Genomic DNA, 16,755 nt, shown 5'->3' with positions numbered 1-16,755 from the left:
ATAGTATAGTATAATAGATCCAAAATTTTGGAAAAAGTCATAGTACTCAATGTAGTCAAATTTTGATAAAAGTTAGTATAGTATGTCGTCCAAATTTTGGTAAAAAACTCATAGTCGTATGTCGTCCAAAATCACCCAAAAAACTCATAGTATAGTCAGTCAGTCATCATCATCTAACTGCTTTATCCTCCACCAGAGGGTCGCGGGGGGTGCTGTGCCAATCTCAGCTACACCCTGGACAGTTCGCCAGTCCATCGCAGGGCCACACACAGCTAGAGACAAACAACACATTGCATGTTTTTGGACTATGGGAGGAAGCCGGAGAACCCGGAGAGAACCCACGCACACACGGGGAGAACATGCAAACTCCATGCAGAAAGGCCCTTGTTCCAACCGGGGCTCGAACCCGGGTCTTCTCGCTGCAGGGCGAGAGTGCTAAACACTACACCACCGTGTGGCCCTCATAGTATAGTATGTTGTCCAAATTTTGAAAAAAAATTCATAGTATAGTATGTTGTCCAAATTTTGACAAAAAAAGTCATAGTTTAGTATGTTGTCCAAAATGTGACAAAAAGAGTCATAGTATAGTATGTCGTCCAAATTTTGAAAAAAAGCCATAGTATAGTATGTCATCCAAAATCAATCAAAAAAGTCATATTATAGTATGTTGTCCAAAATCTATCAAGAAAGTCATAGTATTGTATGTCGTACAAAATGTGACAAAAAAGTCATAGTATAAAATATGTTATAGTATAGTATGTTGTCCAAAATGTGACAAAACAGTCATAGTATAGTATGTCGTCCCAATTATGACAAAAAAAGCCATAGTATAGTATGTCGCCCAAATTGTGACAAAAAAGTCATAGTATAGTATGTCGTCCAAATTTTGACAAAAAAGTCATACTATAGTATGTTGTCCAAATTTCGACAAAAGGTCATAGTATAGTATGTCGTCCAAAGGCAGATTATTCATTTTAATTCATTTTCATTCATTTTTGTTATTGTTGTTAATTTTTTTATTGTTGACCCCAAATTATCTCCCATAACTCATTAAAGGGTCCACTCAAGACATATCAATGTATTATAGATTTGAGTGTCTCTTTTATTTCATCAGAATTTAAATGTAATGGACCTGACTGAGTTACTGTATAATAAGACAATAAACCAGACTGAGAGCAAAGGTTCTGTGGAACACACAAACACACACCAAACATCTGCTTTAATGTTTTTTTTAACTAAATATTTGACTCAAATTGTACTAAGTCAAAACATTTTGACTTTAATTTAAATGTTTAAATGTATCTTCTTTGTGAGTTAACACCAACAATGTTATAAGATATTTTTTCTTTCTTCTTTCCTGTCTTTTTTTATTTTTAAATTTTTTTTTTAGTTTTATGAACTTTACTTTTTCCTTCTTCACTGATGTGTCTGTGCAACTCTATGGTGACACACCTTCTCTTCAATAGTGCATATTTTGTGACTCACTCCACTTTTAATACCTAGATAACGTCTGTCATGTGACCCATTAACTTTTCAAGTTTTTGCGTTTTACACTGCTTATAGATAAACAGGATGCACCTCTTTTTTATTTTGAGTATTATTTTTAATGTTATGGTATAACAAGTTATGTTATTATTGGTGTTGTTGTAACACTCAAATATTTGATGAAAATCTGTTATTCGAAGTTAGTATCCAATGTCAAACTAACTTCACGCCTTCTGTGCACGTTATAAACTAACTTCCTCTATTTCCTTATCTGTGCATTGTCATTATGTGACGTTGACGTTCAAACGAAGTGTGCTGTGTCTACCAAATGTCATAATAATAAAACTTTAATGTCACTGATTTGATGTTTTCACAGTTTTTATATGAACATGTAGAAACGTGTCTAGGACAAAGAAGAATATGTAGTTTTCTGACAATGACTGTTTTGACCAAAACAAATGTAAAAACCCTTTTCTGCGTGAATTCACACGCTGCTTTGAAAATAATTAAAATGGACATTTATGAGAGAATGATGCTGGATCAGTGATGTTTCCGTACAACTCTCCTGTGCTTCTCATGTGGCGCCACCAGGTGTCAGTAATGTGACGTTCACTTGCTGCTCTGCCTTTGAGTGTTTGTAATTAGCTTTCTAATAATAGCTTCTAACTTTTTCTGATACAGAAATTGATTCAAAAAGGAGTTGAAAATCTTCACTTTCATCAATTAATTATTGTAAAATATAAGTAGTGCAGGGGCCTCAAATTCAAAATGAACTGGGGACAGTGAACTGGTCACGAGGGGAACGGGGATGGTTAAAATGAAAAAAAAAAGTACAGAATTAAATGTTTAGAAATCAAACTTAAATCTTGTCAGTTTATAAAGTAAAATAATATAATTATGATGCAACATGAATCTGTAAATAAGAAAAACAGACAGAAATAAAACGAATCAAAACATTCCATAAAAATAATGTGGACAATTGTGAATAAAACACTGCTTATGAACAAACAAAACAAACTGTATCTTGGTTATAAATAATCATTTCTTTTTCTTGTCCACATGAGGGTGCTATTGACCTGTACATCTGTTTTCAGCATGTTCAGTCTGTTTGAAAGTAGATGGCATCATGTCAAGATCTCACATGATCATCAGCAGATCATGAATATAAGTCCAGATCTCTACTATTTGTTTCTATCATTATCAGGTTTTGCTGTTGTTTCTCTCAGCTGAAACTGTTTTGAAACAAGGACATGTTTACTCTCTGCTAAATCTGTTCATCTGTGATAAGGCTCGAGTCATGTGAGAGGGGGCCGGCCAAGACATTTTACCAGAACATTCCACCTGTCGGATCCAATTTCCTGAGAGTTTTGATTGACCTTTTCCAACACAGAAACAATGCAGCTGCAAGGATTGAGTCATTTTTATTTTCCCTCCCTTAAGCCTGCTTTGCTAATCTGACTATGAACTACATTTGATATTCCTGATTTAAATTTCTTCAGGTTCTATCTTAATTCTGAACAGCCAAATGTAGCCTGCCTGATGGACTCAAACCATAAAGATTAGACTCTTTAGTATTCAGGCCAATAGTTGTGATGACAGCTACACCTTCCAGGGAAGAGCCAATATCTGATGTTAAACAGCATTGATCTTATTCTCTAAAAAGCTGTCCGCAGTGGTGGTGCTTTCTCGATCCTAATATGCAACTCCTCCTCTGTCAAGGGCGAGAGTTTAATCAAAAACAAACAAAAAAAGTCATGATTGTTTAGACCTAAACGTTACTGTTCTCTGTGCAGGTCTGTTGTCATTTCTGGGGTCTTCTTAGGTAAAGGGCCTTCACTGCGGTCTTGCAACAACATCTGGAACTAATACAGCTGTGCTGGCTATCTGTGGGACCAGGGGGTTTGGAGGTTGTAGGCTAGGTTTGGGGTGGTGTGTGGGGGTTGTACAGGCTAGTTGCTGCTTTGGCCCTGGGGGTCCATGTGTCCCTGACTTCAAAATAGACTTGATTGCTAACAGCTGGCAGTCTTAACTCACCATGTGTCAGAGCTCTCCTCTGATGTCAACCTTGTCAGTATCAAGGCCTGGACAATGGAAGGCCAGCAGCAGCGCAAAGGTAGAGAGAGTGTGAGTCTGTGTGAAATGAGATTCACAGAGTGACCCCTTTTTTTCAAGAAAAATAAAGGTTGTTACCATGAATAACTTTCTAGTTTTTTTCAGCGTACCTCCGAATAAAGCACACACTGAATTTCCATCCATCAGCACAATTCACCTGCAAGCTCTGGTTTCCACTGTAGACATGGACATGTTTGACATCACCAGATTACATTTGTTATGGTTTATTATTCATACAACATCAACTCCATACACCTGACTGCAATCCTCTGATAATTAACTTGAATACTTTCAGTTAACGTGGTATAATTGCAATATCACTTTTTATCACAACAAGGAAAGTGTGACAGCTGTGTCCTCGTATACCCACCACCACAGCATGAATAAATAGGACAGCAGCTCATTAGCATCTTTTATTATCCAATTACAAACTCTGCTCGCCTAATTACCTCCAATCAGCAGGGAGAAGAAAATGATTGACTTCCTGAGGACACACATTACTCAGGACAAAAAGGACAAACTGGTTTTCAGTCTGTTAGTGACTCACCTAAAGTCAGACTATATGTCTGTATGACTATATGTTTGTATGTGCGGTGATAACACACGCACACACACACACACACACACACACTTTGGAGGTAAAGCATTTACGACTTCATTTTAAAGATGCAAGAACAACCTATATTTTAACGCCAGCTGGAACTTCTGTCAGTAACTGGTTTTAAGGTTTATTATTATTATTCAAATATTTTTATTGAATTTTCCAACAATTCTGGTTTTAAGGTTTATTAACTAGTTTTATATCTGTGTGTAAATGGTGATATAATCCAATGTCACATTACCACACGGTCTGTTTTACATGCACAAGGTTATGTTATTGTGTGGATTATGTTATTGAGTTTGTGACAGAAAAAGATAGAATCTAATTTTCAAACAGCTGCAGGAACGATTATCCTTCATCAGAGGATGAAGGGCGGCCGCTGCACAAGGTTGCACTTATAGCAGAGCTATGCATCATTAGTAGACAATTAATTACTCTGTCATCAACACCAGCAGCAGCACTCTTCTACTGGGATTCAGACACAGATGTTTCAAACTTCACGTGACGTCGCTGTCCATAGCCGAGGAGAAAACGATCGCAACTAAAGTTTCGCTTCTTTGCTTGGATTTGCTTTGCCTCGGAGTTAGTTTTACTGAGTCTTTGAAAATTGTCAGGAAAGGCCTGAAATAGCAGCGGGCAGGCCGCTGGGACGAGCTGTTGTTTACAGACAGTGACAGGGATGAAGGACCTCTGTGCTCTGGTGCTGGGTCTAAAGCCTCGGGGGTGCAACAACCTCTGTTTCTGTAGCTGTTCTGGACACCACAACACATAAAACAACATAAACACACAGGAAGACAAACTTATGTGCATCTGGACGGCTAAAAACAACATAAAGTGCTATCTGCCTCCTTTTTTGTCTTATATATATATACACATGGACACAAATACAGCTTTACTTATTTCTAATCTTATAAATATATACACACATCATTACATCTGTTGTGTTTGCAATGCATCTATGTATATTGTATATATGTATATATATATATATATATATATATATATATATATATACACATATATTTATTCATATATATATATATATATATATATATATATATATATATATATATATATATATATATAGTGCTTAACAAATGTACTAGATCACCACCCACAGCCGCCCTAAATTAACAGCATTGGTAATTATCAAAAAAAAAATTTTATGTTTCTGTAATGGTTAATAAACCAGTATGTAGAAGCTTTTTAACCAAAACAACATTTTTATTGCGAAAAATATAATTATTGTTATTGTTTGAATTTTAAAATGTACTGGTTTTTTTTTGTACTGTTTGTTCCAAAAGAAATCTGAAAAACCAGTAAAGCACATTATTATGTCTTAAGTAAAATGTTCAATTATAGTTCTTTACTCGCGTTCATGAACAGAAAAATGTGTTTGTTATTTGGCAAATAAATAACATTACCATTTTCAGTTTAACCGTTTTGAGTGATTTCTAAAATATTTATGTTTTCATGACAGGTTGTCTTATAAATACATACTGAACATACAAATATATATATATATATATATATATATATATATATATATATATATATATATATATATATATATATGTTCTTTCATTTTTAATTTTGATTTTATTCAACTGTGCTGACCTCAAAAATAAGGCCACAGGGTGAAAAAAACACACGAGTTAAACACCATAAACCAGCATTTAGTCATTTCCTCACTTCGACTGCACCATCTTGAAAAAAACAGACACAAATGCAATGCAGTATTGACAAATTCTGTTTAATATTGTGTGATACTCTTCTCTTAAAATACAGTCTTTTCTGAGGTAGACCATTACAGTTCAAGAACATTATCTTTTAAAACAGACATCAATAAAGACATGAAATAAATATTTTCATGTACAATATGCCGCAAAAATGAGGTAGAAATGGTTACAGAAAATGTACAATAACCAAGAACAAAATTACTGTGATAACAGATCCAAAATGTCAAAAATAAAAACTTGTTTTGTTGGACAAACTGTAGGGAGTAGAGGAAATAACAATAAAGCAAAAATGCTGTAGCTACTTGTATCTCCAAGTCAATGTTATTCTTTCATTCAAGTACATGTGAATCATTGGTGCCGTTATTTAGACGTTTCCTCTCAGAGGCAGAGTATGCGCGCTCATTTATAAATGTACCTTCAGTTTCTGAGACAGTGATCAGTATGCACAGCGGGGGTCACTCTGATTGATCTGGCTGTATGGAATGACTGAAGCCACCAGCTGGAGAAGGAAGGCTGCGCTGTGATATAAGGTTGCTGGACATCAATCAGTTCACTTCTACTACACAAGAATTGGTATAAGGGACAGAGGGGCTGGGGGTGGAGAGGAGAGGAGAGGAGAGAGGAGAGGAGAGGAGAGGAGACGACACCACATGGCCACAGGGGCTCGTGGCCTGGGGGCAATCCAATCTAATGAGACTGCACAGTGGAGAGAGAAAAAGAGAAAAAGAAGAATGAGGGAGGGGCAGAAGGAGGATAGGGCAGTAGGAAATATTACATCATTCTGTGTATACCTCCTCAGGACCATAGCAACAGTCTAACATGAACGACCTCTGTACCTGCAGTCCAGTGACCAGCTTTTTCCAGCTTGTTAAGACAAAAGTGTCGGACTGCTGGAAAAGGAGAGATTTGTCTGGATTGTCCACATCATCCACAATATGTTTTCATGAACTGTGAATTTTTAGACTTTGGAATTTGCTAAAAGCTACACATAAAGTTTTTTTTTACATTTTTGCATCTGTTTTTTTTATTTGTCTCTTGGAAAGTATTTTGTGCTCAAATGTTTAAAGCGAGTGCACACGTGTGATGTATATTTACATTTCCAAATGGTCTGTGAAACTATAGCAGACATGCATATAGAGCATATGTAAACACTACATAATGTGGAGACGCAGTTTGTCCAACAAAAAAAGGAATATTTTCTGTATTCTACATAGCATTCTTAAAGACAAACATCACTCCACCATGAACTACAATAAAAATAAAAGGTATAAGAACAGAAAAGAAAATGCATTTACGTATATATTCATATATAATAATACATGGATTTTTATGGCATCAAATATCCTTTGAAATACCTGAATTACATTCATTGTTACTCTTTGTAGCATATTCAAGTTTCTCTCCCGAGGTAAAAGCCCAGCTGCAGCGGGTATTACAGGACTGTCAGGTTTCTCCTCGCTTCTTATTTCGCTCTGCGACACTCCCTACTAAAACCCTAAGATTACATACATTCTTTAATTCATATTTCTGAGGTAAAGAAATTCTTCCTGAGCATTTCAAACAAGACTACATACTAAGACAACAAAAGGAGTTAAGTGAAAAAGAAAACAGACACATTGTGGGAGAAGCTGGATGTGCGGGTGGGTTAAGTGTTATTTAAGTGTGATTCTCAGGAAAACTTAATGAGGAATGTGAGATCGAGAGCAAATTACATGGAAGAGTCAACAGCAACGATCTCGAAATAATAACAAGGTAGCTTGTCAGTGAGTTGTGCCATTTTAAGCGTGAGTATAATTGAATTTACGCACATGTAATCTCTACATGTATTTCTGCAACTAAATATCTCAAGTGTAACTGCATGGTTTCACTTGAACAACTGAACTGCTGAATCAATATTTCTCCATAAGTTATCAAGAATGTTAATATACTGTCATTTTGAGGACGAGTCAGTCACAGCAGGAATAATTATATATTTGGTTTGACATGTTTTTGGTCTAAAAGTGGGTTTTGCTCTCGAGCTCTTCATACTGAATGATTACGGACAATCCAATGACTAAATCAATGTTAGGATAACATGGACTGGACTGGCAATAAATACAATCCTGAGAGTTGCAGTCAAAGGGGCTATTCTTCCAAAACCCTGATTATCCATAATCTTGGACCACATCACCGAGCAACAAATTATTGATTTTGTCCTGGACCAAGGCTAATCAGGATCTCACTCTGAGAGAATCTAAATATCTATCTGATTCTCCCGTTTTAATGACCTCAACAATACCTGACTCAGCAAGGCCTATCCATCTTTCTTTTCTTTGGGAAAAATAAAATATTGCGGACATCCATAGCAAAACTAAAACAGTACATCATGGCATGCTTCTGCCAGTAAAACAAGTCTGTCAGCTCTCCTGTATCGTCAACTTCTCTGGCTCTTTTGGCTTCATAATCTGTAATTACAAAACAACAACAAAACATTCCCATGGCTAGTCATGTCAAAGCAAAGAAAGGTTTGTAGTGAAGTCCGAGTGCAAGGACTGACTGCTTTCTCAGTGGCTATACATCTTGCTCCACTCTATACAAGTGTCCAGTTCTTTTGTGGTGGTGTGTGGGCGCACCTTGCAGAAGGCATTCTCAAAGTCTGTGAAGGCTGGGGGTTTGGAGGATGTGGAGAGGCCATGCATGGTTCCAGTGGGGGAGGCTGCTGATGCGAGCGCCTGCTGGCTGAGCTGCAACAGCTCCCACACGGAGAAGCCCTCTGTGCGCTGGAGCACAGCACTCAGCTCCCTCTCACTCAGGCTGCAGCCCTGGGGCAAAACTGCCTGCAGCAGCACCTGTCTGCGCATACCAACGTCAGGCAGGCCAACATGATATCGCTTGGCAAAACTCTGATGAACTGCATCTTGCAGGAGATCTGGCCTGCCAGTGGAACATACAAGAATCACCAGACCTGTGGTCCCCACCTGGGCTTTCTCAAGGGTGGTCAGCAGTGTCTGCCTCAGTCCATCCTCTTCCAAGGCCTCCACCTGACTGAGCAGCACCACTGAGGGCTGCCTTGCTTCTGCTACCTGCAACAGAGACCCCAGAATGTGCTCTGCCTCAGCCTTCCCTTTAGAGGCCAGCATGGCTCCACTTAACCGGTAGAAGGAGGCCCCCAGCTGAGATGCCAAAGAGCGAGTCAGCGTCATCTTACCCCCTCCCCGGGGGCCAAACAGCAGGACGGTTCTTGGTGGCCGCACCACTGGACTGGGCCTTAACACAGGCCACAGCAGGTCCTCCTCCAGAGCAGTCTTGACATGGGTGAGACCAGCCAGCTCGCTCCAGCCTAGGGCCGGGCTGCAATCTAATAACTCTCCATTTACAAGGTCCAGCATTCGTGGATCTGGGCTCTTCAAAGTCTCAAGAGATGGACCACATATCGGAGGTCTTTTGTGAGCCTGGGAGCGGTGCTGCTGTTGGGTGAAGCCCTGCTCTGACACACCATTCTCCCCTGTCATACCTGCTGGAGGGCTGTACTCCCCTGCTGCACCATACTGAGGTGACACCAGGGGCTGAGAGGATGGTTTGGTGGGCTTGAATGTTTGAGGGTCTGTGCTACCTGAACTGCTGAAGCCATTTCCCCGACACTCTGTTTTGTCATTTACACTGTAAGGTGAGTTTCCCCCAGTCTTTAAGGGGTCATAGCTGTATTTCCTGTAACGGGAACCGTCACTGCCCTCGTCCTTTTCTACATTCATCTCAAATGCTTTTCTTTTTAATGTCCCCCCTGACTCAGATGTCCCGAGGGTGGTGCTCTGGTAACTATAGCTGCCTCCTACCACTGTGGGCCTTGGGGGTACTGGGGTAGGGGCTGGTAGACCTGAGGTCAGGTAGGTTGCAGAAGGGTGGCTATAGTTGGGGGCAAGGCTGGTCTGGGGTGGGTATGTGCTTGGGGGATAGTTATAGACAGGTGTGGTCGGGCTATAGCTGGGCACCAGGGAGGCAGGGGGAAGTGCTGCACTGGGTTGGGGACAGTAACCTGAGGAAAGATAAGTACCATTGTAGCTGGAGGTGTAATCACTAGAGCCACTGCAGGAGCTGCTGCCACTGTAGCCAGAGTCTGAGAGGTTACTGTTCACTACAGACACACTGCTAACTCCCGGAAGACCTGCAGATGTGGCTACAACCTTGGGACCTGAGAGGCTGTCATGGCCTCCCGGGGGCACAAGGGAATAGGAGGCATCAGTGCTGTGCGTCAGTGGCCAGGGCTCCAGCTCTGTCTTCTGGCCGCTGAGGCCCCCAAAGGCTCCTGGATCCGGGTATGTGCCAACAGAAGGTGGCTTGTCATATGGTGAGTCCAGCACACCAGCGTACTTATCAGCATAGCGCTTCAACAGGTTGGACGCTGTCAAGGCTGAGATGTCATCATTGGCCCATGCGTAGTTATAAGAGCTGCGGCTGCGGCCGGAGTAGAACTCTGCCTTGTGGGCCGGAGAGGAGGTGGTGGAGGAGACGTCCAGGTGTTGCTCAGGCCACTGGCTGAGAGGCTGGGCATGCTCTGGGTTCCAGTGCATCTTTAATAGACCTGACAAAAGAAGCACAGAGAAACCATGTTGTAATTAAACTCTAATTAGGATAACTACGATATACACTTACGTTATCCATATCCAATGTACCATAGAGTGCAATTACATTCCTTAAAAACTGAGAATTGCTAGTCTTTCTGTGTCTCTCATTTTGTTTTGATTTATAAAAGAAATAATGTCAACATATGAACACGTCAACTTACTTTTACACACGTATTGTTGTACACATAATATTTAATTCAAGTACAATGAAAAGTACATTCAAGTATAATCAAAATATTCAGGTTATTAAATGGACCAAGTACAGGACTCTTGACTTTTGATTTTGGTGTAATATAGTGTTTTATTTTTTATACCAAGCCAAACATATGATTTATGATAGGAGAGGGCAAGACAAACATGAAAAAGATGAGAAAGAAAAATCTACACTGCCTTTGCCTAATATACTTTCATGTATCTTAGTTAGTATAGATTAGTCAGTTAGACAATCTTCCATGTTTTTCCTCATACCAACAAGAAATAATCTTTCTTCTGTTTGGAAAAGGCACTTTTTCAGTGTACCATCCTGCTTGGTAGCAGAGAGGGCTCAAATTTCCCAGAGAGGGAGCGGAAGGTAAAGGGGAGGAGGAAGAAGAAAGAAAGCTGTAGAGAGAAAAGGAGTGAAAGCAGATTGGTGGGTTGGATGTGTTGTTTCCCAGCTTATGTTAGAATAGTGATAAGATCCCACTTCTATTCCCTCTACTGCTAGCATCTGCATGTCTCCCAGAGGAGCTATTGTTTTCTCCCAGCGCATGTTGCTCTGAATGCCTGCTTTCTCCGCCCTGCACCCCCATCTACCACCCACCAATCCCCCCACCCACCGTACACCAGAGCTCCAAAGGCCCAGTGGCCGGCTGGACAGAGGGAGGAAGGGTCTGTGTGTGTCAGTGGTGTAGAAAGAGTGAGAGAGTGAGAGAAAGGAAGAAAGAGGAGGGGAGGGGGGTTTGGAGTTGCAGCATAGTGTGCTATTCATCAGCACAGTCTCCCATGGAACATTGGGAAAGTGGAATGTCTGTTCCTCCGGCTGACTTCAGCACAGACCAAGGTCTGATTGATAATGGGTGCTACGTACTGAGAACATCACAGAGAGGACAGCCATAGAGGAAAAAGATGTTTTGTACCAAGTATCCATTTCCTCTCATGAAAACATCCTGTCTTGTTCTACAATAAACAACTGGAAGTTCATTTTAAATGTGTGGAGCAGGTATATACTCATTTGTTTGTGAAATGCCACAAATATACACAGATATTCAATTTAAATCAAGCATTAAGCAAAAATGTGGTTATTTAGTTATCACTGCGGCTCTAAACTACTTTGACTACCGGTACATAGAAAATGCATCTGCTAAATATCTATGCGATTTAACTGTAGTCCATATTGTCACATCTAAAGAGTAGAAGTTTTTATGTGTACTTTAAACAAACATATCATAATATTAGAGTTATAAAATCATCTGTTTCACTGGAGACTTGCACAACCTCATGCAGAGACATTAGCTTGACATTCCACACATAGCTTGGCATTATTGAACTGCTATGATTTACCCCGAGGTGACAACTACTGCAGCTAGAAAAGGTAGGTAAAAAGGAATAAGGCAAAAGCTGTCATTACTGGCCTCGCTGCTTTCCTTTCAGTGGACGCCTGATGATTCATTATTCATGGCCGTCTATGTGTATGGAGCCAGGCTTCTTATTGCCATTTAAATCAAATCTCAATATCCACAGCCTGTGATTCTGCTGCTGTTCCCCTGCTCTCTGGCTCACTCCTAAACTTTGGCCTCTTTCTTTTTCCCAGCTTTCCAAACCTCTGCATGTGTGTTTTCAGATTACGGCTGATATTTATTTAGTCAAATGAGAGCAGCAGACCAGATGGCCATTGGATTATCATGGCCTTCATATTCAAATCCACTGCCTTAAGTTCCCAATGGCCACACCAGTTCAAGTACTTCCCTAAGCTTTAGCCAACCCGCACAGCCACACATCCACAACAAGACACACCAGAACATTCTCACACTCTGTTCACTTGTGTTTTTGTTTTTTTTACAAACATGTTGAAGACATTGGCTTGTCCACACCCAGATGGCCGCATATTTTTGTGGATTGACTTGCAGGTCTTTGTCCAGGCTGCAGAAACCATCCATGTCCTGCAGGCCCTTCCCATCTGCAGCCCAACCAGTTTGTGAGCAGCCCAATAATGGGGCCTGTGTGTGACAGAGATGGATGGGAGCCCAGGGGAGCTCATAAAACCTGCAGCAGGGAGGGAGGGATGGAGAGAGTGGAGTGAGCGGACAGCAGGCGCTTCGTCCCCTCTAAGTGGACTGGAGCAGGCATTAGAGGACTCAGTGAGGCGGGCTAACTGCTGTCCACTCCATCATCACAGTAGCACCAACACAGAACTGACTTCTCTTGCACTACCCCCCAGGCCAAATTTAATGACCAGCTGCCTATACCTAAGAAACCAATTCACAATTAAATCTGAGTCTTTTCAGAAAGTGATCATACTCTATACTATAATTGTTCCTGTATGGACACAGAGTTACGTCAGTGATGGGCTGCCACTCACCACTGATGAGCACAGCAGGGTTCCAGTGCAGTTGAGCCCTTTCCATGTAATTAGATCTCTCCCTCTGCTGGACTGTGGTTTTTAGAGCAGTATGTTTCAATAAACTGCGCAGGCTGTAATCTACACTTCTGTTTAAATCTGAGCCATCATGCAGATTAATTCACAGGAGGGATGGGAAGAAAGCTAAGATTAGGAGTTGGAAATAAGGACAATGTGGGCACAGTACTGATGTTGTTATCATGAGAATAACTTCAGTATACTCTATTACTTCAGTGTGAGGCTGGATTGTAAATAAAACCTTTTTTTATTATACATTTTATCACCAGGCTCTAAGACTTTCCATTTTAAAACTATGACATCATCAACTTTGTCTCGATTATTATATATATATATATAAAAAAGAGCATATGCCAGGATGTCAGCATGTTCCAAATGGAGATCTGGTCCTCATTCATTTGCTTTTGAAGCTTTTTGTAGCGGTTGTTGGTAAACCTAAAGCTGTCACTATATAACCATATACATATAATCATTTACCAGAAGCATTGTTAAACCTATATCAAAAAACATTAAAGAGATTAGTTGCAGTGACCAAGTTAAGTAAACATTATTATGCAACATGGCTGCTTCTTTATCGACCGATGGTCCCACTGGGCTGCAACAAGGTTGATAAGAACCTTGTGTTATGCACATGGAACTTCCCACTGTTTGTGTGTGTGTGTGTGTTCTCGGCCCCAGGAGAGACAGATGTTCTTCTTCTGACCGCCTTACTGTCTGTGCGGCCATTGTGGTGGATGCCCGTCCAGCAGACGTGCGCGGCTTGGACAATCCAGTTGGTCCTGAGACAAAGCCTGAAGGATCCTATTGTCAGGGGCCTGTCTAATTATGGAAATCTTATTAATCTATTCAGCAGCAGTCCACTGACAGCTTTTGTGTTAGCCTGGGATTTATTGAGGGACCTGTGTGAGCCACATCCTATTGTAGGAGTGCGTGATAAAGACACTGGAATGGCTCTCTTCAACAGAAACCTGCGTTTCTTTGAGGACCCAAAATTAAAATTAGAGCACTTATGGCACAAGGTGAGAGTTTCATATGTGCACATTTAGTATCTACACAGTCACTGCAAATAAAGCTGACTGAGGAAAACTGAAATAGCCTTTGGCCCATGAAGACTGGAATACTAAAGACTGTGTTGTGGTTTCCTATAAAAGAAGTATCAGTGGGTAAGGTGAAACGCTATCGTGGCAGGAAGCCTAGAGACGGAGGGCTCCAGCCGTTTCACAATTCCCCTGAGGTTGCTTTCCCCTTCTCCCTTCCCGGCACTTTTGTTTTCTCTGCCCTTAGGAACAAAACGGACATGGATGCAACAAGCCTTCTGGGACAGTGTGCTATTAAACTGTGCCAATTGTGAAGAGGCCGCTTGTAAACAAGGACCCTGCAGATCAATCCAATCAGGGCTTTATTCGGGGTTGAGCACTACCCCCAACCAGTGAGCAGAGAAAACACATGCACTCGATCATACACCTCCACACAGATTATGTAGGAAAAACGTGCTTCTAAAATCTGCATCACACTTATCAGTTATCATGATCCAGTCTGCAGATAGTTGCTTAGCTGGTCAACTTCACACTGACAGGTTACTGTATACTACAACATAAAAAAACAAGTGCTTCTTGATTTAAAAGCAGCTCTGGAAATCATGAAATACAAACATTCTGTGGAGAAATGGAGCTGCATAATAACAAGCCAAAGGACGACTATTAGTATTATGCTAATTTCTCTATATATTTATTCTGGGACTGAAATCCCTATTTACAATGAACTGCCCGTCAGTTGAGCATCTGACTGAATGACCTAACGTTAGAGAACCTGGAGAGGAGCAGCACACACAGCAATTGTGAGCGCATCTCTTACTGGTGTAGAGGGTTTTTCTAATCTAATTGGACAGCATCAGGATATTAAACCAGATTATTCTGTACATGGAATTGTTCGATAAATTGCTCCTGATAATAGTTTTAAGGCAATGTGCTAAAAAGCAGACTCAAGTGGAAAACATCTGCCATCAAGACAGACAAAGGCTGACCTGCCTTCAAAAATATTGTTGCCAAACACCTGCACAGTGAACCGGAACAGTTATTTGTTTGCTGAAGTACTTTAAATTATTACTATTCTACTATTCAAGTAGACCACTGACTTTGGATTGGGTGACTGAATGAAGAAAACATTGCAAACTGTTAATCCGCTTTTTCCTGTAGGCATTACTTTAATCTTCGTCCATGTTAAACATGAACATCTGACAACATTACATATAAACCAACAATATCAAATGAAAAAAGTTAATACATGTTATTTATGTTATTTACAAAAGTTAAATCTATAATTGTTGACCGCAGTGGCTATAACAATAAATACATTCTCAAAAACTTATTTAGACATAGTCTAAGAAACAGACACTTGCGACAAATAAATGCACTTACAAAACCAAGCAAGTAGCCATAGCAAAGAGGGATGACAAGCAGAAAATGTAGAGAAGGGCAGAGTGCGACAGACACTATATTTGTGCTGATAAATCACAATCTTGTTCTGAAGATTGCATCAGTTGTTATGTATTCAGCAGGCGCAAGCTGATCAATGAGTTACTGGATGAAAGTTGTGTTCGGTGGACATAAATATGTAAAGAATCTTTAAACACTACTGTTTATTTTAGACAAACTCATCCAATTACCTACTTCAAATAAGACCTGTCACAAGTAATCATGACTTGGGTTTGCCGTGCCAAGCAAGAAGCACCTGAGAATCTGTTATTTATCAGAGTTTGTTATCTTGATTTGTTGTTCACTCTTGAAGGCCGTTAAGTCCTCTGTTCTCAAGTTCACTATGATTTATAGCACTAATATCAAGCAGGACATTCTCACTAGGCTGCGGCCATCCTACCCCAGCTTACTACCTGGCCTGTCATAAAACCACCAATCTCAGAGGCCGGCTGCATTTTACAGCCTGGCAAGTGGAGACGGTGGAAAATTGTCTCTGGACACTCTCTCATTTTGATATGAAATATACATTTTATCAGCTCTTGCTCAGTTTGCTCTAACATGCTGAAAAACAATAAACCCCTCACATATATTGTGGATTATGTTTGTTATACTAAAAATCTGCTACAAAAGTCAAGTTAACTCAAATAAATTAAATCAGAAATAAGCCACAGTCACTGAATAGCCTCTGTTATTGTGTTGGATACTGCCAAGAAGCTGTTTAAGGAAGAGCCAGGTCAGTCCATGAAACCCTTCCCAAACCTCCTAAAGACAGGGATAATGCACACACCAGACAACAGGCATCATAATTTATCAGCCATGCATAATTGGGCATTGCTAGGGAAAATTATTATAAATCTATGTGTTAGTCACAGGACTGCTATCAATCAAAAGAAACACAATCCCACACTCCCATTCTGCCTCTTGCACCCTCTGGCTCATCTGCTCCCTCTTTCATGGCCCTAAAAAGATGTAATAACAGAAGAGTGTGGGAGCTCCAGTGGGGAGTTTTCACACCTGCTGCCCAGTGCACACGCAGACGCAGCTCTTTTCAAACTGCTTCACCAGTTCAATCCCACGAGGAACAAGCCCATCTCCTGCAGTGGCATTGAGAGATGTCCTCTATGTG

General features: G+C 40.5%; 2 protein-coding genes across 6 annotated transcripts in view; both read right to left on the bottom strand.

The window, feature by feature from the left end:
• Window positions 1–16,755, bottom strand: part of samd11 (sterile alpha motif domain containing 11) — a 1,171,052-nt gene that overhangs the window by 38,940 nt on the left and 1,115,357 nt on the right. The gene's annotated exons all lie outside the window — the stretch shown is intronic.
• fignl2 (fidgetin like 2) overlaps window positions 5,936–16,755 on the bottom strand; it is a 43,284-nt gene continuing 32,464 nt past the window's right edge. For both annotated transcript variants that reach the window (XM_044038067.1, XM_044038066.1), the window contains one exon: window positions 5,936–10,495. In XM_044038067.1, the coding sequence (XP_043894002.1) occupies window positions 8,481–10,495 (2,015 nt within the window). In that variant the 3' untranslated portion in view covers window positions 5,936–8,480. The remainder of the gene's footprint in view (window positions 10,496–16,755) is intronic.

This window comes from Solea senegalensis, linkage group LG11 (assembly GCF_019176455.1).
Source record: "Solea senegalensis isolate Sse05_10M linkage group LG11, IFAPA_SoseM_1, whole genome shotgun sequence".
NCBI lineage: Eukaryota > Metazoa > Chordata > Actinopteri > Pleuronectiformes > Soleidae > Solea > Solea senegalensis.
This window is presented reverse-complemented; position numbering and strand designations above follow the sequence as displayed.